This window comes from Manacus candei, unplaced genomic scaffold, assembly GCF_025592945.1.
Source record: "Manacus candei isolate 608988 ecotype Guabito, Panama unplaced genomic scaffold, ASM2559294v1 h1tg000003l, whole genome shotgun sequence".
Lineage (NCBI taxonomy): Eukaryota > Metazoa > Chordata > Aves > Passeriformes > Pipridae > Manacus > Manacus candei.
The window spans coordinates 11,561,344-11,588,965 of record NW_026138051.1 but is presented as its reverse complement, the minus strand read 5'-3'; the positions used below and the strand labels follow the sequence as shown (position 1 = coordinate 11,588,965).

The 27,622-nt window shown below is 42.1% G+C and overlaps 1 protein-coding gene across 1 annotated transcript; it reads right to left on the bottom strand.

The window, feature by feature from the left end:
- Positions 1-27,382, bottom strand: ADGRG4 (adhesion G protein-coupled receptor G4). The gene is made up of 23 exons (XM_051785794.1): positions 27,292-27,382; positions 25,040-25,657; positions 18,982-19,065; positions 18,477-18,571; positions 18,041-18,093; positions 17,538-17,577; positions 17,198-17,223; positions 16,213-16,361; positions 15,387-15,519; positions 14,786-14,904; positions 13,603-13,813; positions 11,792-11,957; positions 11,523-11,672; positions 10,583-10,705; positions 8,845-8,890; positions 7,640-7,743; positions 6,156-6,277; positions 5,577-5,845; positions 4,280-4,373; positions 2,866-3,155; positions 2,177-2,278; positions 1,502-1,663; positions 1-834 (listed from the first exon to the last, which is right to left on the bottom strand). The coding sequence occupies exons 1-23, from the start codon at positions 27,380-27,382 to the stop codon at positions 707-709; spliced, it is 3,375 nt and encodes a 1,124-aa protein (XP_051641754.1). The 3' UTR covers positions 1-706.
- Between the last annotated feature and the right edge of the window lie 240 nt (positions 27,383-27,622).

Sequence of the window (27,622 nt, the reverse complement as noted above, 5' to 3'; positions counted from 1 at the left end):
TATCTGCTATTGTTCTGTTTACTTTGTGGGTTTTTTTTTTCAGGAGAGATAATCTGAAACTTATTTCATACACATAGATACCCATTAGACGTGGGAATTTCAGTTTTTATTGTTTCCACATTCCATTTGAAGGTACTGGGCAACATTTAAAAACATTTAAACATGCATCTACGTCTCTTTAGAGATCTAAAACCAGATCATCAGAGCCAGCACATCTGAAAATAAAAACATACATCTTGGAGGCTGAGTCCAACTTCTTGATGTCCAAGTTGGTCAAACTCCATTTCAGAAAAAGTAAGGAAAGATATGTCTGTGCCTGAGGCAGTCAACCAGCAGGCTAAAAAATATCACTTGAAACTCAGTGTTATGTGTGTTAGGCTATGACAATAAGTATCAGATGAAGAAGAAAACAGAGAAATGGCAGGAGGGTGTAAAGGGTAAAAAAAAGATGAACTATGGGAGGGACTAATGATGAGGGAGAGAATGTTTCCAGTCTCTGTTTAACATGAGGACTAATCTTGGAAACATGGGGGCAGCAAATCCTTGTGTGGTCAGGATTGAAATTCCACTGAAGCCTAGAGTTGAGTCATGGGATAACTGTGTCCAGAGTGATAACTGTACATTAGAAGTAATTATCTGAACAATGCTTGTTTTCATACACAGAGGAGAACCATCACTAGATAATCAGAAGAAAACAAATTCAGTATCAGTGTAAAAATCCTGCTTTCTGTGGATAGTGCAGTCCTGTATCCATGGTTAGTGTTCTTTGTGAACAAGGATGTTTGGTCTCACCATCTTCTGGAGATACAGCACTGGGGTTGTAATGGACTTCAGCTATGGGAAAGAATTGGGAAAAAATTTCCATTATAATTATTTGGTTTAATGTATTTAGAAAGAATCCTGTAAGAGTATATGCAGAACTCACTGTTTTAACACCTTTGGGGAAATAACACAAATCAGCATGTTTCCAAAAACAACCAGGAATGTTTGGTGCTATTCCTGTTTCAGTAAATGGCTCTACAACAATTTCTTCATCTTGGAAGGCAAAACCTTCTGCTGGGATTCTTCTGGATTAAAAAGACTCACAGCAGGTCTTGTTCAGCTTTCTGGAATCCCCAAGATCTCAACTCTTTTGGGAATGCAATTCCAGTTAGGGAGCACTATCGTCTATCTCAAGACTATGATGCTTCCTAACTGGAAGTAGGTCCCATGTGAGTAGCAGCCAGCTGGCCCAGGGCAGAATATCTCTTAGATGCCTAAGATGGAAGCTGAGCAGGGTTCCCTTCCTTTTGGAGAAGAGCCATCCCAGGATTTTAAGGGCTTTCTTACTTTCCTTAGTACAAGAGAAGCCACGTGTAATGTAGCCATTAACCCCAAACCACACTCTGGCACAGACAAAGCAGTGAAAGATTTCCTATTTATTTCCATTGGTTGGGATTTGACAGTCACCATATGGAACCTATTGCATTCCAGTCTATGCAGTGCACACTGTTTTTCTTACCAATCTTAAAATTCCTATCTGGAGAAGACCTGGGAAGGAAATCTGAACCATTGGAAGTTGAACTTGTTCCATTAGAATTTAGACTCTGCAAAGCCTGGGATGGTGATTTGCGGTTTAAATGCTTTGGTGTAGATCCTGCAGTTGCACCTGACCCACTCCAGTCTGAAATCAGAGAGTGGAAGGCACAGGAACAAAATTCTGTACAGATGTCACATCTCAAACAGCCAGAGAATAACCACCCCTCAGACAGCCAGAGACAGCAAGACATCTCCCTTCTCCTTCCCAGGCTGAGCAAACCCAGCTCCTGCACATAAGAAATAGCTACTAGCATGCCCAATATTCTGCATAAATTTCAGAATCTCAGCTTTATGAAGATTGGAAAGTCACCAAAAACACTGCTCACATAAGGGAACACTGAATGGCATGTGAGAACAGAATCAGAGACCAAGCTAAAATAATTTTTGTAAATCTGCAGTTTTTACTGCATGCTGTCAACCCATCATCATATCATATAAGCAGATAATGGGAGAGGATAAAGACTTACTAAAGAAGAATCATCCAATGCAATGCAGAAAGTTTACTGAGGGAGCCTTATTTCTTAATGTAGAACAAATGTGGCACCAGTAGCAGACAAAGACTCATGAGTCAAGCTAAACAAACCCCCTCAGTGCTTACCAGAATAGTTACTCAGACGGAATCTTCCCCAGCAGAAGTGCACTCGGCACTGCTTCACTACCTCATCCTTCATTAGGCAGTGAAACACAAAGATAAAGAACCCTAGAGAAGCAAGAAGAGAGATTAATGTGTTTTCAGATGTATTCTCCAACCCAGCGTCCCTTTTCTAAATGTTTGGTATGCCCCTGATACCAGTAATGTTCTACATGGGCAGAGAGGTGGTCCCTGGGCCAGCATTGGGATCTTTAAGGTCCCTTCCAACCCAACCCATTCTGTGATTTTATGATTCTGTTGGCCCAGAGTGGCACCAAGTCCTTTGTACATATGGAAGGCTGATAGGAAGAGGTTTCTGCAGATTTTTTATAAGAATAATCTGCAAGTCACTGTGGATTTTATCAACCATTTTTATGCCCAGATGAAAAGGATTGTGCCAACTCCTAAAAAGGTGTGTTTATTGGGACCCATGTTTCCAAGGCATGAATTCATGTCTTTAATAGTCTATAACAGCAATGCTGTCTAAACAACACTGTCATCCCACTGCAACAGAGCCTTCCTTTAAAAATAGCTAAACCCTGTAATACAGAAGCTCTCCTCTTCCCCTATGCTTGAATTACATGATGTTACAAATTTATTTCTATTTTGCAGCCTTAAATTGTTGTATTTATAGCACTGCTCCATTGAGAAATTACCTTGCAAGGTGTTAAAAATGCTGAAAAGATACAAGAAAAATATCCTCACTTCTCCCCAGGCAAAAAAGGCAAAGCCCCAAGTTAAGCCCAAAAGGAACATCAAGCTGAAAGCACTTTTGAGGTCTTGGAGAACACTCTGTTTCCAGAATCTGGATCTCCTTTGTGTCCTTGTCTTCACAGAGTGGATTTGGAGGAGAACAGTGATGAACATGGCTGTATTTGTCAAAAATATCAAGAAGAAATAGGCCACAACAGAGATGTAGAACACTCCACTGTCCTGAATCCAGCAGCTGCAAGAAAGGGAGGCGTGGATTCAATATAAGGAGTTTGTGAGAGTGAAACTCAGGAAGCCTGGTTCCCCAAATAAGTATCCTGTATGCTTCTCCAACACTCAGGGCCATTATTTTCACCCAGTGAGGACATTCATGGAATCTCTCTGCTTGCCTTTTCTGATGGATGTTACGGATATTCATTAACTTTGAGACGTTACTATTTCTGCCAAATTCAGATAAACATGACAATTGTTTCACAACTTAATGATGTATACACACAAAGACACACTGCCTTAGGAAAACCAAGTTAAACATGACTTAATTAGGAGTCTAAATAATAGCATGCCACTGGTTAGCTTTTCCTTAGACATAAACTAGTGTCTTTTTGCTAACAATGGGTAACAATTTTCCCTCTGAGGTGTCACAGGGGTGTGTTGCCTCTCTGATGGGATAAAATTCAAATATTCCAGGTGATCTTCACCAACAAGTGATCAGATTGTGCTAAACAGAAAACAGGTGAAAAAAATGGAAGCACTTTTGCTATAAAACCATTTTTGAAAAGGATGAAAGAATGCAGTGTTTTCCCACTGGAAAAGAGAGGAGGCTGAGATGATTTAAATAAAAGAATTTGAAATTATGATGAGACAGTCATCATATGAATTGACATTAAAAAAACAAACAAACAAACAAACAAAACCCCAAACCAAAACACAAAAAACCAAACCAAAACACAAAAAAACAACAAAACAAAACAAACAAACAAAAAAGAAGCAAATGTGCAAAATCCTTGAGCAATTATTGTACCTTCACATTTTGCCAGAAACCCAGAACACAAAGGAGCATATACAAATGTCCCACCAGACTGAGCTAATGTCATGTAAAGAAAGAGATTTCACGGAAAACAAACAGGGAGTTGTCTGGCAGAAGCCTTCCCTGTCCTCAAGCCCATTTCACTGATGTGAGAGTTACTCTGTGCAGTAGCCACACATCCAAAATGATTCAATGAACCAGAACCACTAAAAGGAGAGGGTAAAGATGGGGAGAAAAGACAAAAGCAAGAGAGAAGTTGTTGCCTTCTGCTTATCTCTTGTATCTTTCAGATACTCTGGTGACCACCAAAAAGCTGAAAGCATTATACTTACAAATTGCTGTAAGGATTGTTCTCAGAGTGCGACCCATTGCCATAGAAGTCTTTGTTTATAATGAGCACAAGAATAATTACAATAGCTGGTATTCCTAACGTGGAAAGCAAGGGAAAAAGAAATATTTTGATTTAAAAGAAAAAAAATGGACAATATGGAAAGATGTCAGATAATCTCTGATGAGTAATTACAGCAGACATATGCATCTTAGGATCAAAATCTACCCCCAAAATCTCCTTCTGAAACAAGCGTAATTAAATATATGGTATAGCAGGTCGAATCTCCCTATTTATGTAAATCACAAATGAGTAGGCATAAAAATATCCGTGTTTGCAAAATGTTTGTGAGTATTCAAACATCTCCAGAAGGGATCCAATCTGGCAAAATAAAACCAACTAATTATTACAAAAGCTGAGTGTCAAAAGATAAGCAAGCCACAGCATTTTGTGTTAAGAGCTTATAGAGGCAGACGTTTTCCAGGCAGTGTTTTATCAGTCTTCCCTTCTACTCATTTCCCATTTCCCACATTTTTTTCAGTCCTGTCTTTTCTGTGGAGAACAGCTGCTGCCAACAACACCATCATGGATGGCTGCCCCTGAGAACAGTTGTGTGCAACGTCAGATCTGAGGGTAGAGAAGACAATACACTTCACACTATTCAAGAGCCAACCTCCCCCTACTTTAAAGCAGCATCTAATGGTGACCCAAATAATGCAGACCAAATTCTGCTCTAGGTCAGTGCCTCTGATAACACCTTTTCTAACAGCTGAACCAGCCTATGGGCTCTTTTTGTTGTGTTTCTCCCAGATAAGCCTCTGATGCTTGTCCAGGGAAGTCCTCAGGAGAGCAATGAATGAAAGTCAAATCCCCCCTGTGTGGGGTAATCATGAATAGAATGCCAGGTATTCTGGACACAGGGCTTGGAGAAGGAACTAAAAACACCTTTGAGTATCCCCAGTGCAAGGGTGAAGGCTGTGGGCAGCTCATACTGTTGCAGGCACACACACCGATGTGAGGTACCCTGATAAATCATTCCTGTAAGAACAGGAGGGGTAGGAGAGCAGTTCCTTACACCCACTTTCACCTTTTCATTTGACTGTGCAGGGAGCAATAGGCACTTTATGCTAATGTTTCCTTGAGCAGAAGAAATTTAAGCTGAACCTGCCTGGAGGGAGAGATCCATCCTTACAGCTCAGGTCATTTCTGCTAGCTCAGTGTCCTCACTTGCTTTTGCAAATATGCCCCAATCTTAGAGAAGTTGACAAGCCCAGAAGTGGAGAAGAAATCTGCTTGCTTACCCCAGCCAGCAATGCAGCATTTTAGGATGTACTTTGGGACATAAACATTGAAAACTTTGACAAGAGCCAAGTAAAAGTGAACAGACTCCAGGCACATCCACGTGAAAGCTGCAAGAAGGAAATAGTGAAGGAGCATGGCCATGGTGATGCAGAGGCCTGGCTGGTTGAATGAGGACAGCCAGGAATTGGTGAGGAAGACCATGTTCAGCATCAGCAGTGCAGCACAAAGGTTGAGCAGGATTTTTGAAGGATTGTCTCTCCGCAGCTTCCTAAAGAGAAGGGGAAAGTCCACAAGGTTATCTCTGCATCATCCAGTGTACAGCCATTCTATGGTGCTGTGTAATTTAGGAACATAGAAGTTGCTGAACAGTTCAGACTGGTGCTTGTATTAAAGCATTAAGTGTTTGAATCCTTCTAATTTCACCAGAGGTCAAAATAAAGCAATTTTTATAATGTCAGCTCTCAATCTTCCCTCCTGTGCATTACAGCATCAAATATTAACAAACGTTCTTATAGTTGCTGCAAATCCATTGTTGCTAAAATATTAAAAGCCATGTGAGAAAAAAGGATCAGACTTACTCAAGGGTTAAATATGTCACCAGCGTTATTCCCAAAAAAAGGGAAGAAGCACCACATCCTGCATAGCTTATCACAGTTAATATATGATCATGTGTGACATCTATTTCTGTCCGGGCCAAGTCCTGTGTTACAAGATAAAGAATCACAGTTGTTTGCCACCACAGATTAAGAAAATTCCTGTACACATTTTCACATTGAAAAGAAATCAATTCCTGTTCTGCTTACTGCTAATTTTGGAGGGTTTCCATTAACATTTTTATGTGTTTCTTATTGTATAGTCCTACAGGATATACAAACTAGTAAAGATATGCAGTATTTAAAGTATCCAGCAATAAGTTGCGAAGCTAGAAAAGCTGTCCTTCAGGAAACACAAATTTAATAAGGATTCCAGGATCTTGACAAAATTATTCCTCTGGAGCTTGCTTTGTAGGAGAAACTATTCTGTTTCAGTGGCAGCTGCCATGCTTGGGAACTGCACAAATCTGCTAAATGTCTTGGAGTGTGGGAGGATCCTCCCTGTCCAGAAAGCATCCCTCTGCAAAATCAGCTAGGAGGCTGTGCTCTGCTTCTCCACAGCTGCTGAAGGAATACTGAGAGGATTTTGTTGTTCCCTGACACAGTTTCTCTTCTATTTGGTGAAGCTTTGAACCTCAGACCAGTAACCCACATCTCTGATGCTGAATACTTGTAGGTGTGCTGATTACTAAAGTGGCAGTGAGAGGTATGATCTTAAAATCAAACTGAATTCTCTTCATTTGAATGGGAACTTGAGCAAGTGTCCGAAATCTGAACCATCTCAGTTCCTCCCTGTAATGTCACATATTTACTCCCGGAGAGGGCTTTTGCTTCTGGTGGAGCAGGGTGATGCTGACCTCTAGGGGAAGCATCCTAAGGCAAAGGTGGGGCCATACCCGATCCTGTGGGCTGTATCCTACTGGGATTAGACAATTTTAATCTACTCAGTTTGCTTAGAACTTGCCTATCACTTTGCCTTTGTTGCAGCCCATTCTCAGGCAGTCATATCAGCTTTCCACATTTTACTTTCAGAGGCAGTTTTCTCTGTATTGCAGAGAAATAAGAGGTGATACATAATGACATCTCCCACATTTGTATTAAACTTCAGTTTCTGATGGAGCATAGATAAAACATTCCAAAAGATGTAATGTCATTAGTTGCCACTGGCAGGTAATAAATTCAACACAGTATTTCCAACACAGTAAATAAGACATTAAGGTTGATTAAGTTACACTGCAAAGAAGTACAAACTACATCTGTAAAATGAAATTGTCTTGAAGCAGGTGACATTTAGAGGACTTTTTATCATTAAATTATTGTAACTGTTTTATTTGTTATTACTGATTTTGGCAAAATTGCAGATATCTAACAGCTTGCATAGATATGAATCTCCCATCTCTCCCCAAATCTAAAGATGACTTTGTTTAGTGCCACGGGACTTTTTGGGAGATGATTCACAGAGTACTTACCAGTAGGACTCCAAAATGGGTAAGATGGTTACAAAAACAGATTGTGTAATTCATATCTGTATATTCCATTTCACACCCTGATGTATTCCAACCACCCAGTCCATCTGTGTAATAGAGAAAAAGGGATTTTTAAGTAGAGTTAGTCATGCTCAGTCATTTATAGCTCTGCAGCATGCAGGGTTTGTGAAGATGAGCTCAAGTTAGTACAGATTGCAGGGTCATTTAGCAGCACACAAGTGAGATTTCACACAGGAACACATCTTCTGTAGTTGCCTGAGAACCTCAAAATTTGGATGAAAGCCTTTGGTGGAATGAAGAAATATTTAAAGTCATTTACATGTCTGCACACATAAAAAGCAAGAAGAACCTAGTGCTGGGTGAGGTTGTGCTGCAGGATGTGGAAACACAAAAAGAAAGATGTATGTACAGGGCAGAGGATTTATGTAGGCAGAGTTTAGCACTGAAAAAGCCAGATCTTCTCAGATAAGACTGAATTTAGAAGTGGTGCCTTATGGCTGTGCTATACTTTTATCCATCTTTTTCTCCTTTTTCAAATATGTAGCAGCCAACATATCAAACTAAAACTAATCTTCTATTGCAACTCATGAAGAGTTAACATTTAGCAGTATTTTTAGGAGTTATTTGAGCCAATTAATGGGTTGATATTCATCGTGTGTTTGTGTCCACTTATCCTTTGTCTATTTTAGGCTTGAAAGCAATAATAAAAGAGTGAAACATAAGATTATTTATGGGGAATGTATGACACATTCAGAAGCTAAGCTTCTGATTTTAAAAAAATATATTTTTGAACCCTGATAATTGCAGAACAAGCCTTTCCCACATGCTCTGAGTTAACCCAATACACAGTTATCTCTCTGTGTCTGTTGAGTGCATGAGACACATTCAAGGCCTGATCCCAGCGAAGCCCCCATGGACCTCCCTGAAGAAACTGTGAGAATTCATCAGACATTTCATATAATTTCTGCTTTTTTCTTAGTCTGAGTCTTCTTACTGATATAGCTGCAGCACTGTACTATGCCATACATGTATCCCTAGGGCTAACACTGATTACTGAGGTACCAACATCAAGCCAAAGCAGCAACACCGACTCAACAGGACAGCCCCAAGTCTCAAAGGTGCCACATCAAGGAGCCAAAGGCTGCTGGGGACAGAGCAAGTGTGGCAGCTCGGCAAATAACACTTACTGTTCTTCCCAAAGTCCCAAAAGACGCAGTGCACTGCTGCATTGCCCTGGAAGCAGAGAAAAGGAGGCTGTGACATTTATTCAGTGTGTCTGTACGCCCTCTGCACTTGCAGACGGTGCATCTTGCTCTGACTGGGGTGTAGAACTAAGGCTTTGATTTGGGTTTGATTTCCCCTGCACTGCTCTCTGATTTTTTGCGTGGTGCTGCTGCAGGGGGTCTGTGGGTCAGGGGCTGCTGGACTCTGGGGCTTGTAGGGCCAGCTGGGATATTGTCCATCTCATCCACGGCACTAAACCAGCAGAGTCCTGATTTTTGCTTCTCCCTTTACCAAGGGAAATCCTGGGAGTCAGTGATTTTCCCAGTTTTACCTGTATCTTTCAGTACCTTGTAGTCTTTTAAGGACAGCAGAAAATCTGACATATTGTCCAGCATAGACCAATTCCTGTGTCTAATCTTATTGGTTTCATGTGGTGTCTGAGATGTCACCCCAAATTACTGGTGAAATTCAAAAGTTATGACTAAGACCCAGAATAACAACCTGAGATTTTACACAATTAAAAAAAAACCAACATAAAACAAAACAAAACAAAACAAAAAACCCCAACAACAACAACAACAAAACCCACAAGAAACCTTTATTTTAGATTTTCAGTGATTCCTCTCTCTGAAACCAGACAGGGAAGACATGTAAGAGCTGAACAGATGTAAATGGATATTCAGTGTAATGTTTTCTCTTGGGGACATTCTAGTTTATTACTCATAATGCTGCAGCAAACTTTCCCAGGGCACAGATTCATTTACTTTTATTATTATTATATCATTAATAAAGTTTAATAAAGCAGAGAGTTTACAGGAAGCCAGCCTAACAGATAAGCTGTTAAGATGTGTGATCTGTAGACTGTCAAATATAATTAGGCAGAGAGCCAAAGATGTAGGTTTGGATGACAACTCATTAAATATTTAATTAAGATAATTTTAAAAGGTTGAGGGAAAAAATCTGAGAGATGCCAGATGGCCTGGTGGAGTAAAAATGACAGAAGAGAGGGGATATCTAGATAAAATTTCTGGGTATATATTTGCTAGAACTGAATGGAAAGAGCATATCTCCATAAAAGCAGCATTTCCAAGCTCTCATTGACTTGAACTTTAATTAAATTCATCTTATTGAATAATTTTGTTCTGCTCTGGGTTTGTAATATATTCATGTGGAGGCTGAACCTTAAACACTGACAACCCAGAAATGCTAAGGTGAAACTCAGTCAACAAGTTTGACCTGTGCCCATTTAGAATAAAATAGACTTCAGCTTTGAAACATCATTTTGAAACAAAATAAAGCGTATTAATCTTGAAAACATCTTTGCAATGTCTTGGGGTTTTTTGAAGTTTACTTTTTTTGGTGACTAAACCAATTTGCTGAGTTCAGAGCACAGATAAATCATTTCAGTCCAATCCAAAACCTGCTGTTTTTTAGCAAATAAGCTATTCCTTGGAAAAAAATTGTCCAGATCTTAACAAGAAAACAATGAAAAGGTCTTGTGGAGACACAAACTTTAGTAACCTGCAGGAATTTATAAACACCGAGACCTGTGTGGTCTGTCAATATTTGGGTTTTGATGTAACATGGAGAGGTCAGGCAGTAAAGCGTTTCAAGCTTATTTTTCCTGTTCCCAGTTTACTGTAAGGGTGAGTGAAATCAGCTCTGCTTCATCTCATCCCTGAGGAAAGGAACACATCCTACCGTATTCTGCTCTATGTGCCGAAGAGTGACAGTCACAGGCTCTTTAAGGTTCTGAATTGATGCATTTTCAACACTGGCACTCACAACAAAAGTGTTCAACTTCTTCATCGTTAAACTGTCATCCTGCAGTGGAAAAACACATGCATGCAAAAAGGATCCAAGCTCTGCCTGCTCCCATTTTTTTTTCAATTGTACTTCTTGGAAATGGTGATCAGCTAAACCCCGTGGGATGCTGGATGTAAAGTTGCTACTTCATTAGAAAATGTATTTAGCTGCAATTCCAGGACAGTCTCCACATCAGCTGAAGCAGAACTGAGTCTCAGATGCATCAGCTGGATTGAGAAAGCTGTATAATTGTTTCAGTACATTTAAACATCCAGTTGTACATCATTAAGCTCATTAGACAGTAGGCACGACTGTGAATGTTTCTTCTGTGTGAAAAGTATTGCTCAGCAGTCTGTATGCACCATCATTCCAAAGAAATGTCTCCCTTTTAAGTTATACCCACCCCTCCTGGAGTTAATAAAATATAATAACTACTAGAATAATCCTAAATGCTGCACGTCAGTGCTGCTATTATTTTAATGGAGACATAAATCTTGAAGTTATTTTCATGATGTTTGGTATATCCCAAGTCCTTAAGAAAGAGCTTACTATCAGAGGAAGGTCAGGGTATGTTCTTTTCCTGCATAACAGAAGGATTAGAATAACATCAGCTACAGAAAATGAATGGTAAGTCTAAGGTTTACAGACACCTCTCAGAGCATCCTTGCTACAGAGAAGGTTTTGCTGCATGAGCACATTTTCCCTGCACATTTCTCTCTCAGGCTGATGCTAACTGTGCCTGGAACAGACGACACTGTTGGGATTTCTTTTGTATGCACTGGGAACAGCTAAGCCCATTCCTGCTGTGTTTGGGTTTGTTGGGAGTCGTAGTTACCGCGAAAAGTGAAGTAGTGCCATAAAACTTAAACTGGATCTTCGAATGCTTGTCTGGGTCACAGTGCTCGATCCCTAGGAAGTTCTTCAGGGATTTTGGCAAAAACACTGAGGCCAAGGCATTTTTGAAAGGGTTTTCTTGCACATGGATCTGCAGGAGAGAGATGACATGCTCAGAGCTGCTGTTCTCAGGTCAAATGCACAACGGGACAGAAGAGCAGGAGGGTTGCCTGGTTTAGTCCATGAGTCTGAGTGATACTTTGCTCTCACCTGGAGATCCACACCTCTGTTGTAGGAGGTAATGCCAAAGGCCAGTCCTCCAAACGTGCTGGGATCTGGACGCAACACCAACAGAGCCGAGGAATTGGTTATGACCAACGTATTTCTGTCTGCGCAAGTCACCTTGTAGCCTATCTCCTCAGTTGTCTGCAGGATACTTCAACAGAAGAAACAGGGAGAAAAAAAATACTTCTCTTGAAATGTTCTCCTGGCTTCATAACACACATCCAGGGAACAATCGGCTAAAACTCTCTGCTGTGATTTATGACCACAAGGAGCAAGCCCTAGAGCAGAATGGGTCCGTTTTGGGGTAGATGCATTTTGTCTGCACAGGGTCAGGTGAAGGCAAGCACTTGAGTTAGCATGTTTCAGTGGCCTGAAAGTCTGGTAGGTGGAAGATACCCTCCTGCAGGGACCACACAAGGTGGTTCTGGGAAGACCTGAGTCAAAATTCACACCCAGTCAAATACTGCATTTCATCTGGAAGGCAGTGACTTGTAAAATCTGCTAATTTGACTATTTTCAGGCATCTAATTGTACCCTCAGGTAAAATATCACAGCCAGGATAAGTTAGTCTGCAAGGAACCTTTGGAAATCTGTGCTCCAAATCCCCACCACTCCAAGCTCCAAAGGTAGGGCTGCTGCTCAAGGGCTCATCCAGTAAAACTCTAATTATCTCTAAGGACAGACATTTCTGGGCCTTACTATCAGTGAGGTTTTTTCTAAGTAGACAGAATAGGCTGGAATGTAAAGGAAGCAGCAAATTAGGGTTGTTTAATACTCATGGGTATTAAGAGTCAGGGACAGCTCCACAGCTTGTTTGGCTCCCTTAAGGCTATTCAGCAATATGCAAGGAGGGATAAAACTCCATTGAAAATGTGAAAGACAGCTGTTCCCAGAACAGACTGAAGGAAAATCTTCCCGTCCTTTGGTCTGGCATTACCTTCATGCATCAGCAACCCCAGACGCACCAGGACCCTTTCAGCCACAGCTGCCCTAGAGCTGCAAAGCCTGGAGTTCAGCTTCCCCAAAATACCAACTCTATCTCCATTAAGGATCAAGAATAACATCCTTGTCCCTAAAACCTTACATTTCATGGGAGGAGAATTCAAAGCAATGGATATTTCCCTTAAAAACCCCGCAGCCTATTTGAGAAGGCAGAGGTGGTGCGTGCTGGCAGCTATCACAGCCCTCACTCCACACACTGCAGTGTGACAGGCTTGGAAGAGAGAGCACACAGCCCAAACGATCACGAAGCTACCCAGTGCTTTCTCTCTGACAGATTTTCTAGGCTGTTTTTGGTTGCTCCTCCTTGCAGACTCCTGGGTTTGGAAAATCAATGCCAAGTTGTCCACTGCAAACAACTGGGCTGTGGCATAGTTCTGCTCCACTCAGAACTTCTAATTTATCACTGCATAGCTGTGTTTGAAAAGTCTTTATCAGCACAGGTAGAGGAGTGACAGAGATTTGTGTCTCCAGGCTGACCTGTCAACAGACCTCACTGCTGAGCCACAAAGATCCCCTATGAGAGGAGGTGGCAGCTGGGCAGTCCTTGAGCTGCCTCCAGGTTTGGATGCCCACAGGGAACAACACTGTGATGGTGACTTCTGCAGAACTGTTTCTGGTAAAAGCACCTTTGACAACACAATAACCAATTTCTGCTGCTAATAACCACAAACATGTTTAAGATCCAAGTACAGAAATTGCTAAATCCCATGGTGATATTTTAATAGAGTGAATGAAATAGTCCATGGTGCCATTTCAAATTAGGAAGCCCCTTCTGGGCAAGTTATCTTACTTACGTATTGGTTATTTTTCTAATGTTCTGATCTTCTATTTCTTGCAGTGAAATATAGTCTAGTATAGACAATGCAGCCTCTGCAAGTGTCACGCTCACATCTGCAAGCTGTACGATACCAGAAATTTTACTTGCAATGATTTCTAATTCTTCCACATGCAGTGTTGCATCTGGCAAGAGGTATAAAATGTGCTCTATAACATCTTCTGCATTCTCTGAAAAACAAGGAAGCAGAGATGATTTATGTGGCATAGCTGTCACTCTGTTTATACAGCTACATGTGTCTATGTTCAAATGCAGGAGTTAATCTCCTTCTCCTCTCTTTCCATATGGTCATAATGCTCCTGATCTACTACAAAATTATCTCCTAAAAATAAGTCAATAAGCCCTCAACATGTCAATGAAGTGAATGTTGTCACTTGCTTTTGGATTTATAAATACTACCTGTAAATAATATTTACCTTTAACTTTTGCCATGTTTACAAGCATTTGTGAGTTTCAAATTAGACAAGATCCTCCCCTCTCCCCAAATGCTGCTTGCCTGGTACCATAGCAAAAGCAAATTCTGAATGGTATCATTTGAAAAAATGCATTTGCCATTCATCATCTCATCATCCTTCTGTAATTTTTTATAGAAGCAGAGTTTTACACCCTGGGAGTCAGAGAGACTGTGTGCAACTGCAGATATCTTTCATTTATCTACTATTTGATGCACTGCTGAGGAGGTGGATATGGTATTGGGTTTGTTCACCATTCAAACAGCTTACACTGTTTGGCATAGCTTAAAGAAGATATAACCATGTGGTAATGTCACCTTATCACTTATGTGAACTACAGCACCAACTTTTCAATTCCAGATACTGATTTGTGCTTCAGATATTATGAACTACTTTGATGTGGTAACAGAGGGTATGGACAGACAAAACCTGTGACATTATTCATTGGTTATTTTCTTAGTTCTAAATCAAAGTGTAGAATTTGAGATAAATCTTCAAAGTGATAGCTAGAGAATTTTGAAGCACTTGCAAAATTAATCAGCATTAAAACATCTTTAAGATGACCAGGCGAGCAGGATGCACATAAAGCAGTTTTATCACTTCCCTTGTTCAGATGTCCAACATAAGCATTATCTGAGTAAAACTATTTTACTGTGACTCACTGTGTCACTGAAGTATCTGGTGCCTTACCTTCTGTTACCGTGATATCTTGGAGGCCTAAAATACTATTCGGAAGCTTTTCCAGTAGCTTACATTTAGTCATGTTTGGTTCCTTCCAAAAAGCTTGCTCTAGTTCAATACTAATTGCACTGAAAAATTAAAACAATGTACATTGTTACAGGAAAAAATACATAATAATGATGTTCCTCATATTTCCCACTCAGGTAACTAAGAATGTAATTCATTAGCCCAACTTTAAATGGACTTGCAAGTCAGATCTGACTTAGCACTTGTTCAGCAGAGTGAGAGCAGAGCCCAGATGCCAGAGCCCTTTGAAATGCACCTGGAGGTTTTGGAGGGGAGGGAGCCATGAAGGGATGGTACAAAATGCTACAGTGCTTGTGTTTCCCTCCCTGCCCAAGCAGAAAGTCCTGAGGTCACTGCAGGTGATGGGAATGATGCCACACTCCCTCTTCCTGCAGGTCGTGCTGGACCAGCCCTGTATCCTTTGCATCCTCCTTGGCATGGCACTGCTGCCATGACAGACTACCACCTGGTTTACCATGACAAAGCCTGGTGATCCCTCCTGTTTTCCACGGAGGAACCAAAACAAGATGATCTCATCACTCACCAGCTCCTCTGAGCAGACTGCAGAGGGTTTTTCCTGCAGCTGACCTCTGCTTCGGAGCCTGGACTTGTTAGTGGCCAGGAATAACTCCCCTTGTACCTTGTGTGTGAAAAGCTTTCTGGACAATCCATCAGTGCTGAGGAGGAAATACATAAGAGCTCTTTGAAAAGATTTAATAGTCAAAAAGAAGTTCTTGCTGACACACACAGGAACCCAGCTGTTCTGTGGACCTTGTTTCCTGATGGGAATGAGCTGTAATTTGCAGACTGCATAGGAGTATTTTACAAGTTTACTATCTGCAAGAAAGCATTTTGTTTAGATTTGTTTAGATATTTGGTCTCTTCTTCTACACTCTTTTACTCTTTTGTTTGACAAGGTCAGTTCTCAGGTACAGTGTTAGTTTCCAGCATCGCAAACCATATTCAATGACAGCACATCCTGCAGGCTTCTCTAATCTATCTGAAGGTGCTTTCACACTGCCCCTCATTATCCCATCAATGTCTTTCCTCCAGGCTTGTAGTGTTATCCTCTGCAACTGGTATTTTGTAAGTCACTGGTATAAAATGTTTTAAGTTTCAGGTATGGTCTGTTAGCTCTTACCTCTGTCTTAGTTCTGTATTTTAAGGAGCAGTAGAGATTGTAACCCAAGTTTTTTATCTTGCTGTCACTGCATGATGTTCTACAGCTTGTGCATCAGATGAGGTCAGTCTGGCTACTTCTTAAGGGTGTTTTCTAGCCTAACGTCTCCACAAAATTTAAATTTGATAAAACACTTGTAGCTAGAGTTACAAAGCATGTGATTTCCAACGAGGTTTTAGTGAAATAATACCTATTGACTTCACAGCCACATCTTCAAGTTTGACATACAAGGATAATGGTCCCTCTTTGTATGTGTCATTCAACAGCTGTTTGATCCTGAGACTCAGCACTTCTTGTATTTCCAGAGAGGTGGCCTTTATAATTGCCTTACAGATGTAGCTACAAATAGAACATACAAACAAGGCTGCCATATTAGTAACATTTCACAGTGTTTAAAGTTTGGAGTGAGCCAATCATAAAACCCTGTGTCCACCAGAGGTAGAAGACTCCATGACTCCCTGGAAAACTATCTAACTAACCACTTTCAGTATCTCTGGTGGATTTCAGCTTTTCCTCCTCAGAACAGCTATTGTGCTAAGTGACTGGGCTGGCTGACTCTAGAAGGTTTGGAAAGACAGTGCCTCCACTGAGTGGCTTCAGACATGGCAGAAAGCTCCAAGAAGCCATGAGTGGATCACCTCAATGGACTTCTAATTTAACTGAGGGCTAACAAGTGAGATTTCCTTAGGCTTGGGATGTTTCATGTGTTTCTAATTCATTCCTGTCTCCACACAGTGGTCCCTCATTCCTCAAGGCTTTTCTGAACCATTTGCAACCCCTTGAAGGTGATGGGAACCCAGCTCCCCCTCCTCCTGGCCTGGGGTCAGAAGGCAATCTGGATTTCCTACAGGAGAGGTGCAGGATTCATTCTGGTATCCCTTTGGGGCACTGTCCACTTACTGGCCCCAGTGAAGGACACTGCTCACAGCCAGCTCTTACGGTGCAGCACAAACCTCACAGCTTGCCATGGAAGCACTTTGAGTCCCCTAAGATTCAGGGTATGAGATGGGAACCTTGGATGCTCAAATGCATTTTCCCAAGTCAAGCATTACTCCATGTGTGCTTTTCTGGTCACTCTGAAGCTCAAACAGCCATGGAGGGGTATAATTCCTCCTCACCCTAAATATGAAATCAACATGAACTATGGAAACCCAGTTCAAAACCCTGGATCTTACCTTTGTGACATCCGCTTTACCTTCCCCTTCAGGTCACATAGAGGGACACAGAAAGTTAGAAGCTGGTTAGAATCAATGGGCACAAATTGGAATTTAAGGAAAGTAATCAGCACAAACTCAATGTTCTCATTAAAATGGAGCCTGTTGCTTTAAGTGTTACTGGAACCTGACTCCATAGAGCAGCCTTTGTTTCGCAGTACTGCTAGAGGTCCATCAGGATGATTTAGTAATTTCAACAAAACACAATACTGTCAGCATTTAGACCCTGCAACTACTATATCCTCTATGCAGAGGATAAGAAAAAGTAATTATTTAAATCAGAAAATAACAAATTACATACACGAGTCCTCCTATAGGCACTGCTTTGTAGATAATTACCCCTGCAAGAAAAAGAGAATAGAAAATATTTCACAGTAGCATATAAATATAACACCCCCCCTTCTGCCATCACCTAAAATACCTTCTGACCACAATGAGCCAGACTTTGCAGCAGAGAAGTCATCTTGAATTCAGCATGGATATATCTACAGAAATCACCAAGATCAACTATAACGGAGATGCATCCTGACAAAAAACTCTTCTTCCAGAATGGGACCCACCCTTCCCTTAGGGCTTTTCAGATTGGATTCACCCCATGTGAACAGTGCAATGGGTTAGTGTACTGTCATTTGTAAAGCAAGCAGTAACAAGATGTGGGTGTTCAACATACTGGAAGTTGTGCAGACCTGGGGGTTTAGTTTCCACCCTTGTCATGGGCTGGTCAGTTGTGAAATGGGTATTTGGAATCTGGCTGCTAAAAGGACAGAGGGTCAAGATGACACCACTACACAGCCAGAACCTTACCTGATTTTAAAGTTTGTCACAACAAATTCTTCTCCAGTAAAGATTATACTAAACTGGAAAAAAAAAACCAAAACATTTTTATTAACTTGATTTATCAATACTTTTTCTAGAGCTGCTTGTAAATTTAGAATTGTCATCAAAATTCTAAATCCTGATGAAAATAGCTAAGAATTTTTGCAAAGTTTTAACACTTTTCCCTTCCTTCAGAATTTCTTTTTGTCCTGTTAAAAATGTTTTGGATAACATGATTCTGAAACACCACAATACTGTTACATTTCTGTGTTGTCCCAACAGTTTGCATTCTGTACACTGAGGATTGGACTAGATGACCTTTAGAAGTCCCTTCCAACACAAACTATTCTATGATTCTACCAGCTCTCCTCCTCATTTGATACTTGCTAGAAACACATGAAAATGAGAAAAGCAAGCTACTCACCCAGTGTTCAAGAAGCCTCCTTGCATCGTAGTAATCAGGAGCTCTCTTGGTTTTGTAGAAAAGAGAAAAGTTCATATGAACATTAAAGAAGGTGACTGTAAGGAGAGAACACAGGTGAAATGAATCCTGTATTTTGCACAGCAGGTGCCTGCCCCCCTTCCCATGTCCATACCCCTCAGCAGAAGCACAGTTGTTTTCCCATTCCCATGCTCACCAAAGCCCTTTGGGATATCCCAGACTGCAAGTGTCCAAGTTTAGATTGCAGCTGCATTGCTAGAAATTTTATTGAAGAGCTCAAGGGCCCAAACACATGGTCATGTTATCACAACCGAGTTGTGGTTCATATCTGAGTGTGCACCATCTTGGCTTTTACTGTCTGCTGAGAGTGCACAGGAGAACAGGAGGATCTGCTGCCACAGGACACCTTGCTAAGCAGCAATGACTTAAACATGTGTCTCACCTACAGTGTCAGTCAACATTTAAAATGTCACTGTTGAGCACTTACCTGGAACAACACCATTGGTACTACTGGTCAGAGGTAAAGGGGGAGGTGTAGGAGCCCTTGTTGATGATGCTTTCCTCAAGCCTGCTGGAAAGAACAATAAAAGGCCTAAGAATTCACATTGGCAAAAGCATAAGGAGGAGAATGGTCTGGGTGAGAGAGAGGTTTGAGCCCTTCAGCAAAGGTCATCGTAACAAGGAGCTGCTCTGGTTCCACAGACCTCTGCAGGATGAAGGCAAAAGGGAAAACAAACACCTGGGTTTTTATTTATTTCTCCAGAGGTAACTACAGCATAGCAAGGGAGAAAACAGGATTTGCAGGGTTTAGATCCCAGGGAAGACAGGAGGCTATGCACCATTATCTTTTTTCATTTCTTATGTTGAAGGGCAGTTTTCTGTGTTCCCTTCTTGCCTGTGTAAGCTGTGCCAGCCTTCAGAGAAAGGCACTGGTCAGACACTGAGTGCTAAGGGGTTTATAGGCAGTAATGGCTGTGAGAGGAACACTGATATTCGAGGTCTCTGGGTAAATGATAACCTGACATAATGATTCCCATTTGTTTTCAAAGTAAAGAATTCCAAGAATTCATTCGTAGCTAATTTTCCTTGAAGTGAATCACCTTGTCAAGCCAGTTATGACTTTTCATTTCATATGCAATCTGCCACATCACCAGGCAGACAGGGACAAAACAGGTGATGTTTGTCACATGTACTACAGAAAATTGCAGTGAACTGAATCACTGTGTAACATTACAGGCCTTGGTGCTGAAAGAAAAGCAGGATCACAACATTTTGCCCTAGAAGTACCATTTTCTTACAAGGCTTGTAATTTCTGTTTTTTACTTCACTTGAATGACTGTCAGAGACTTGACATTCTAGTTCTGACTAAGAGAAATAAACTTAACATATGAATGCAAAGCCAAACGTCTATGAATAAAGAGTGTGGTCAGAAATAAGCAGTATAAGACCATGCTTCATAAAACATTGTTTTTCTCTACAGTAGTTCAAGGTAAGGAGACTCACCCATGCTTGAAATACAACAGCCCATCTCTGACTCACTGAAATCAGTGGCGATATATCCATGGACAATAATAGAAACAGGGGCTGTTAACAACTTGAAGTCTCCTATTTTTATCCTAAATGACTTCAAATTATCTTGTGAAGTTCAAAGGACATCCAAAGTCAAAAGCCCCTTCTGAGCAGGCACCCTACAGTACACAGGCTTCTACTTCCTGGACACACAATTGATTTTCCCCTTTGCACTGAGCCACAGGCTGTGAACTCAGCACAGAGTCAAACTGGAGCAAGGGGACAATAAAATAACTGAAGTCCAGCTCTGAGTTGTCTCTCCAAGGTTGGCTCTTGCAGACTAAGCTCAGACCCTTCAGTCTTCAGCTCAGACCTTCAGCCTCCAAATGCTCCTCTGAGGTGCCAGTCTGTGTTTTGGTGTCACCTTATGATCTAGGAGATGGTGGTTTGAGCCGCTGTGGTTTCCTCAGCAGAGGTAACGTGCTCAGTGCTGGTGGAGAGCTGAGGCAGGAGGCTCCCCCACACCTGGAGGCAGAAGGATGGGGAGCAGGAATGATGCACCAGCTGTTCCAAAGATCAAACTGTCCAGCAACCTGCTTTGGCAGAGCACAGTCCCTGTTGCTGCCGGGGTGTGCAGAAAGCTGTAAAAATAGCAAGCCTGCTTTTGCCATGCTTGATGAGTCTTCGGTGTGCATTTGGACATCTCTCCTCTTTACTCAGGCCTTGTGCATCTGAGATAGTAGTAAACTTTGGAAATAAGAGACCTAATCTACTTTGTTTTACTCTTCCATCAAAACACTAGCAAGTCCAGGAGCAAGCTGCCACATTGCCATTTCAAATCCATTGCCTGCAGTAGGTCAGAAACATAACCTGACATAGTGGGCATTTGCTGATTCTTTATTTGGAAAAAGATCCTCAGGCTTAGCTCACTGAGCTGCAAGACAGACCTCAATGTTCCATGCACAGAGCTCTTACCAACACTAACACTGTTTGACAGACAAGAAGCCAGAAGCATTTACTGAATTAAAAGTCCTAGAGAAAAAGGAAACCAACTCCTCAAAAGAAAACAGAGGAACCTGGAACTAAGAGGATGTGCTTTTTCCTCCAGCACCTGTGCACAAGCCCTCCCCATCCTCGCATCATACTACCATGAGAATACCCAGAGAGCAAAACTCAGAGGACCTGGCCCTCAGTGCTGCAGAGAGGCAGATATTCCAGCATCCCCACGGACTTTAATGCTGCAGCTTAAACTTCCAATGCAAACCTGTATGCCTCCCTGTGGTGTGAAGCTGCAGAGACGGTTCTGTGAGCCCCAGTGCAATGTTACAAATAATAAGTGCCTGTTTTCAAGCTGACAGAAAATGAGTGTCTTGTTCCAAGCTTTTTTTAAGAACTGCTGCCAGAGAGGAAGTTTGATGAGAACACAGAAGGGTCAATGCTGTGCAGACATGATTTATCAGTGGAATAAATATTTCTTTCCTACAGAACTATAAGCATGATGTTAGGCTGTGATTTATCAAGCCATATCCCAAACTGTTTGAACATCTGGGGTTTAACTTGTCCCCCTGACTGTTCCACTGCTGCAGACCCTCTCCTAGGTAGGAGGAAACTGCACAGAGCTGTGTGATTACAGGCTTCTGTTCCTGTTGTTATCAATGTAATATTTCAAAAACCATTGCCTCAAGGGTGATGTATGATAGCTCCCAGAGTCAGCCAGGATGAATCAGAAAAATCTGCTAGGGGAAAAAAAAACAGCAGAAAAAGAGCCAAACAAAGCCCCAAACCCATTCTGATCAGGGACGTAACTCAGAATGCTGTTTCCATCTCCTGACAAATGAAGCATAATTATAACTTCACAGATTATAATTTATTTCTTTCTCCTTCTCATTATCACCTGAAGAAAAATGAAATCTGTTTATTCTCACATGTCAGGGATCATTACCAGCAGGCAGGTGTGGGACTGGCCACCCGCATCCTGTAACTGCATTTGCTTTAATTAATATGTTTGTAATTCCATTCACGAAATGAGGGCTAAGGCATGATGACAGATGAGATCTGAAGCTATAAAAATACTATGCCACTGATTTTTTTAAGTCTAGTCAAGGATTTTCATTTGATAATTTAATAAATGGTTTATTTGGCATCCTGTAAATAAATATATATTGTTTCCAATAGACAAGCAGCAAAAATTAGACTAGCCAATATGAGAACTGCAATAAATATATTTCTGTATTATTGGCAGTCATTTTCAGATTTTGAATATTCAGCCCTTTCCAGGATTATTTAAAATTAAGAAGAAACTCAAAGCAGTGTGTGGGTGAGGTAGGGGGAGGAAGAGATGAAGACTGAGTCAGTGAGAGGATGAGAACACACACTTTTACTTCTACACTTTTAGCAAAGACCCAGCTGAGCTGGAAAAACAAAGTATTATCTTTAAGATCCCTGGGAAAAAAGCAAAGGCAGAACAATAACTTTACTTCTACTATCAAGCAAAGCCAGTGCAATTGCTACAATAATTATAGCACTTACAAAAGCCAACACACCTTCTTAAGGCTTCCTCTGGCTATGTTCATGTGAGAAGTTTCACTCACTTTGCCTAAATGAGCCCTGGCTTTCCAAAGATGATGTAGGATTTCCAAAACAAAGCAGGCTGCCCAACTTCATGTCGCAACTGCATAACCAAGCAATGCAACATAAAACATCCATAAACAACACATATAAACACAAGAGGCGAGCCTTGCTGCTAAAGAATAATATTGGGCATAAGTAACAAGCTAAGACATGACATTGGTGTTGACATGGCACTTCCCCACAACATTTCATTACACAGCAACATTTTGGCACAACTACTTCTTACGTGGTTGCTTCAGATTGTCTCACGTAGACTCAATATGTATGATCCCATATGGACAATCCACATGAACTACAGCCAGGTGCAGCTTCCCCTGTCTGACAGATGGGACATCAATCTCAATACATGTTTACACTGCTCACTGTTATCCCTACCTCGTGTATCATCAGCGTGCCTCTGTGCTACAGCTCGCTCATGAATTCCAGTTAATTAAAGTAAGGAGCAGATTTATAGTGGAAGCAAAGGTCTTGCCAAGATCTGACACACGACGGAGTCTCAAACATGATTAAATTTTAATAACATCTCTGTTACTTCACAACAGTCATCTTGGTTATTGTTCTTAGCAAGATGTCAGACTGCAGTAAGCGTCCTCCCAGTGTGGATCACAAAGTGGATCCAGCAGTTCATGACACCACAGGCAAAAGTAGCCTCCGTGCTTGTTGGTGTAGTCCATCACTTGTGAGACATGCTGCTGTCTCTGTTTGCTGACAACCTTTAAATATTTGGCCCAACATTATCCAGACTGAATGTCCTATTCAGGCTGCACTGAAGAATCCTAACTAGAGAAAATCACCTGGTTCTTGAGGACTGCTTTAGAGGGAAAGAATGCTTCGACTATTGAAAGCCTCTCTCTAACATGCTTTGTCCCACTAAAAAGATGCTCAAATTCATCCAGGTTATTTTTCTTGAAAAATCAAAGCCCAGGAACACTGAATGGAGGCTTTGATCTTAGGTGTTGGACTTTTCATCATCAAACATGACTAAACTTCTCATGACTCCTTGCCAAGCCAAGCACACACCTTTCCCACAGAATGAATGGGCCCAAAGGCAAAGGTATTAACTGGAAAAGGGAAACTGAGCCTTCCTCCTCCCTCCTCATCAGATCATGCCTCCACCATCCAGGGACACAAGTGGGGAAATAGGTCTAGTGACAGGCAGTGCAGAATGAGGAGTGCTTGGGTAAAGGCAGTGGGGCAGGGAGCCAAGAGACAGATGGGAAGGTTGTAATTTACAGTTATTGTTATTAGTGCCGGTGTGCTTTGGTGCAGAGTGAGGGAGGGTGCAATGAGGGAGGGGCGGGGAATCCCTCTGAGCAGAGGTTTCATAATGATTTCATAGTGATTTCCTAGTGATCTCATAGCCTTGGGCCCTGGTCCCATGAAAACTGGAGCGGGAGATGGAAAAAACTGCAGTGAAGTCAGAAAGTGCTGCACATGATGGAGATGTGCTGTCTGATGGGCTGCTCCTTGTGTTCTCAAAGTGGACACAAAAATACCAACTACTTCATACTGTGACTGCTTTCCCTGTGAAGCCATCAGCTTACAGACAACTAGCAAAGATGAATTCACTGTTATTGTGGAGCACCTAAACATTGTGACATATCATTAGTTTTACAGAAATTAGTCAGTCTATCAGTCAGTTAGACAGTCTTGGGTTCCTGTTTTAATACTGTGTAGTTTAAATACCATGCAGTACATACAGACACCAGGGCTGACCCTAAACACTGCTAAGAGTGCTTGTCCGTGCAGCAGCACCATCTGGGGCACACAACACACAGAAGGCTTGCAGGAAAGTGATTACTATCATTACAAGTTGCCTGGACGAGTTTGGATGCCCTCGGACGTGTTCAAGGCCAGGCTGGATGGGACTTTGAGCAACCTGGTCTAGGGGAAGGTGTCCCTTCCCATGGCAAGGGGTGTGGAACTGGATGATCTTTAAGGTCCCTTCCAAACCAAATGATTCTGTGGTTCTATGATACTATCATCTCACTAATGGCTTGAGTTAAATATTTTTAAACATATTGGAAGAAAGAAAATTTCAGAGTCCCACCTACCTCGCTCTTTGTCAGGTCAGCTCAGTAGCAGATTGGTGCCCCAGCAGAAGGATGAACCGCTAGAAGGCTCATCCAAAAGATGCCACCTGCCAGCAGCTTCCAGGGGATCTCAGTGGCAGAGCTTGTCCCTGCCAGCTTTACCTCATCCACAACCTCTGCATCAGGAAGAGCCTGCGTGGGGTGAGCAGGCAATGTCGTAAGCACGGCCACAGCTCTGCCCATCCTGGTCTCAATCTCAGCAGCAGTGACTCAGAGGCCATTAGGCAGCCCCAAGCAGTGGAGAGTTCCCTGCTCCGTGTGTGATCCCCAGCCACACACAAGCCCCAAGAAGATAAACCATCACAGACTCACCGCAGCGCAGCCGATGGTCCGCGACGGGGAGGACGCTGCTGAAATTCCAGTACTCCTCCTTCCAGCTGACAGTGCTGCCCATGGCACAGCCCAGCAGCTCCTCCTGACCCAGCACACGGTCCCACAGCTGGAAGTAGTACAAGCTGCCGATGAAGCTGTTGCTGATCCTCACGATGAAGCCATCCCTTCTCTTGTGCAGGTGGCCCAGCACGAGGCTGCCGTTGGGTTTCAGGCACCCTGCGCTGCCCAGGGCCTCGCTGTGCACGAGGTTCCCATTGCAGTAGACCTCCAGCAGCTGTTTCCCAGCATCCCACGAGCAGCACACACTGTACCACACAAAAAGGGCCAGGTCGATCTCAATGTCTCGTTTGGTGCCAAAAAGATACAGTCTCAGGTGCTTGTTTTCTCCAGAGAGCCCGAGTTCTAAGTCATTTATGTCAGTGGAGGTGGTGTTAGTGTCGTAGGAAAATGCTGCCCACGAGCTGACATTGGCTGTCCGGTTTAGGTCAATGCACACTGTGAACTGACAGAGCTGAGGGATGCTGAAGTTGACCAGGGATACATATTTATCATTTCTTCCTAGTAAATCCAGTCGTTCTTCATGCAGATCCCGTGTTTCTGTAAGAAAACGGCATTGGGAAAGAGTAAAGAAGGAAAATGAAATGTCACTTCCAAAGAAAAAGCTGCCATATGGACTCATTTGGGTTCTTCCCTGAATGATGATTAAGAAAATTAAAACTTTCTTCTATTTCTAGTTTCTATTGCCTTTGAAATTTAATTGAGACCACCCACACTGCCAGTAAAGAGAAGATGAATTTAACTTTGCAAAGGAAAAGTTGAAGTCCTCAAGGCATGAAAAATAGGAATCAACACAGAGTTCAAGTGTAGGGTCCACGTGCTCCAAGCCCCATCCAACTTGAACACAACCTTGAACACTTCCAGGGATGGGGCATCCAAAACTTCTCTGGGCAACCTGTTCCAGTGCCTCATCACTCTCAGAATGAAGAATTTCCTCCCAGTATCTAATCTAAATCTAACCTCCTTCAGTTTAAAGCCTTATGAAATCCATGGCCAGTGCTGGTATTGCAGAAAATCTGTGGCAGAGTTTTAGGGGATGAAGAGAGGTGTACAGCACATGAAAATGCAACAGCCATCTTCAGCCGTACTTGCTAGCAGCTGCAGGGCCCAAAAGGGTGAGAAACCAGTTCCCATGGGTTTCTCCAACATTTGAAAATCCCTGTGGGATGTACGACTGGCAGGACTGGCACCTATTCCATAAAAGACTAGAGCACCATTGCACCCCAGCAGAGACATGCTGAGACACCACCCTTTCAGGGGTCAGGCCTTCCAGTGCCTTATAGCAGACAGATTTTCTCAGCTAAAGCTGAGAGAAAGTGGGTACATTTGTCAAGAGCTAACCATTAATTCAGTCTTTTTATTAGGGAAAATTTCCTTGGTTTTCCTCGACTACCTTGTGTGTTTGAAGTGACCCCAGTGCTACAGGATGCATTTTGGAAGTAAAGGTTTTCTCTGTGCCCTGTATTGTTCTTGAGGGGAGGTTAAAGAAAGAAATACAAAACCCAACATAGAACTAATTGTTTCATTGGGATTTACAGTGGAGTGAAAGGATGTTGAGTGTGTTCATGAAGCACAGATTACTGTTTGACCCAAGACCTGAATTATTACTGCAGAATTTGATTCTGTCAGTAGCTTTGGGCTTTTCCAAGGATACCATGGAGCAAATGCACAGCTCTTATTTTACAGTGACTGAAGAAAAACTAGAAATAAACTATACAGAAAAGCAGGAATATACACAGGAAGAAAAACAGTGAATGATGACAAAATCGAGAGGCTTTTTCCTCCAAATGTGGACAATAGTTGTGATGCAACCAAAAGCAGACATTTCAGTCTTTGCTGTATTTTCTCATTTGTACTCACTCATCTGCAGCCCAGACTGAACCAGCATCCCAGGAGAGGGTGTGCTTTATGTCCAGACTCGTAGGTCTCTGGCCAGCATGTGCTCAGGGATAGACAAGAACCTCAGTACCATTTGCATGGAGAAGGGAGAGGTCCAGAGCAAGAATAGCTGCTGCTCTGGGGCAGAACAAGAGGAAAGTAGGCTCCTGTATGGATACACTGTGTGTACACAAACCAGGACACCATCAGACATCCCCTGGGTTGGAGGATGCCCAAAGCCCACTGGCAGTGGGATTAACCATCCCTATGGTTAATTCTGAGGGAAATTACTGTACCTGAAAGGAAGAAAAGATGAGCAGCAACCACCAAGATGCAAAGAGCCTTGTTAGCAGAGTGCTGTCCAGGGCCACACAGGAACCTCTTCATTTTTGTGCGTGTTCTGAAAGAAAGATGTTGGTGAGCACCCCTTTCCTGCACACTTCCCTAAGAAATTCAAACTGCTCCTGCAAGTTGCTGGAGTGGTATTCCAGGAGCCCAGAATTCCTTGCTCCTCATGACTGGGCTGAGTCACTATATCAGTCCTCTCTGTAAAGGTCACAGCCTCACAAACCCGCTGGTTTCTGCTGGTTTCTGAAAGAGATGAGGTTTACACAACTACACTGTGAA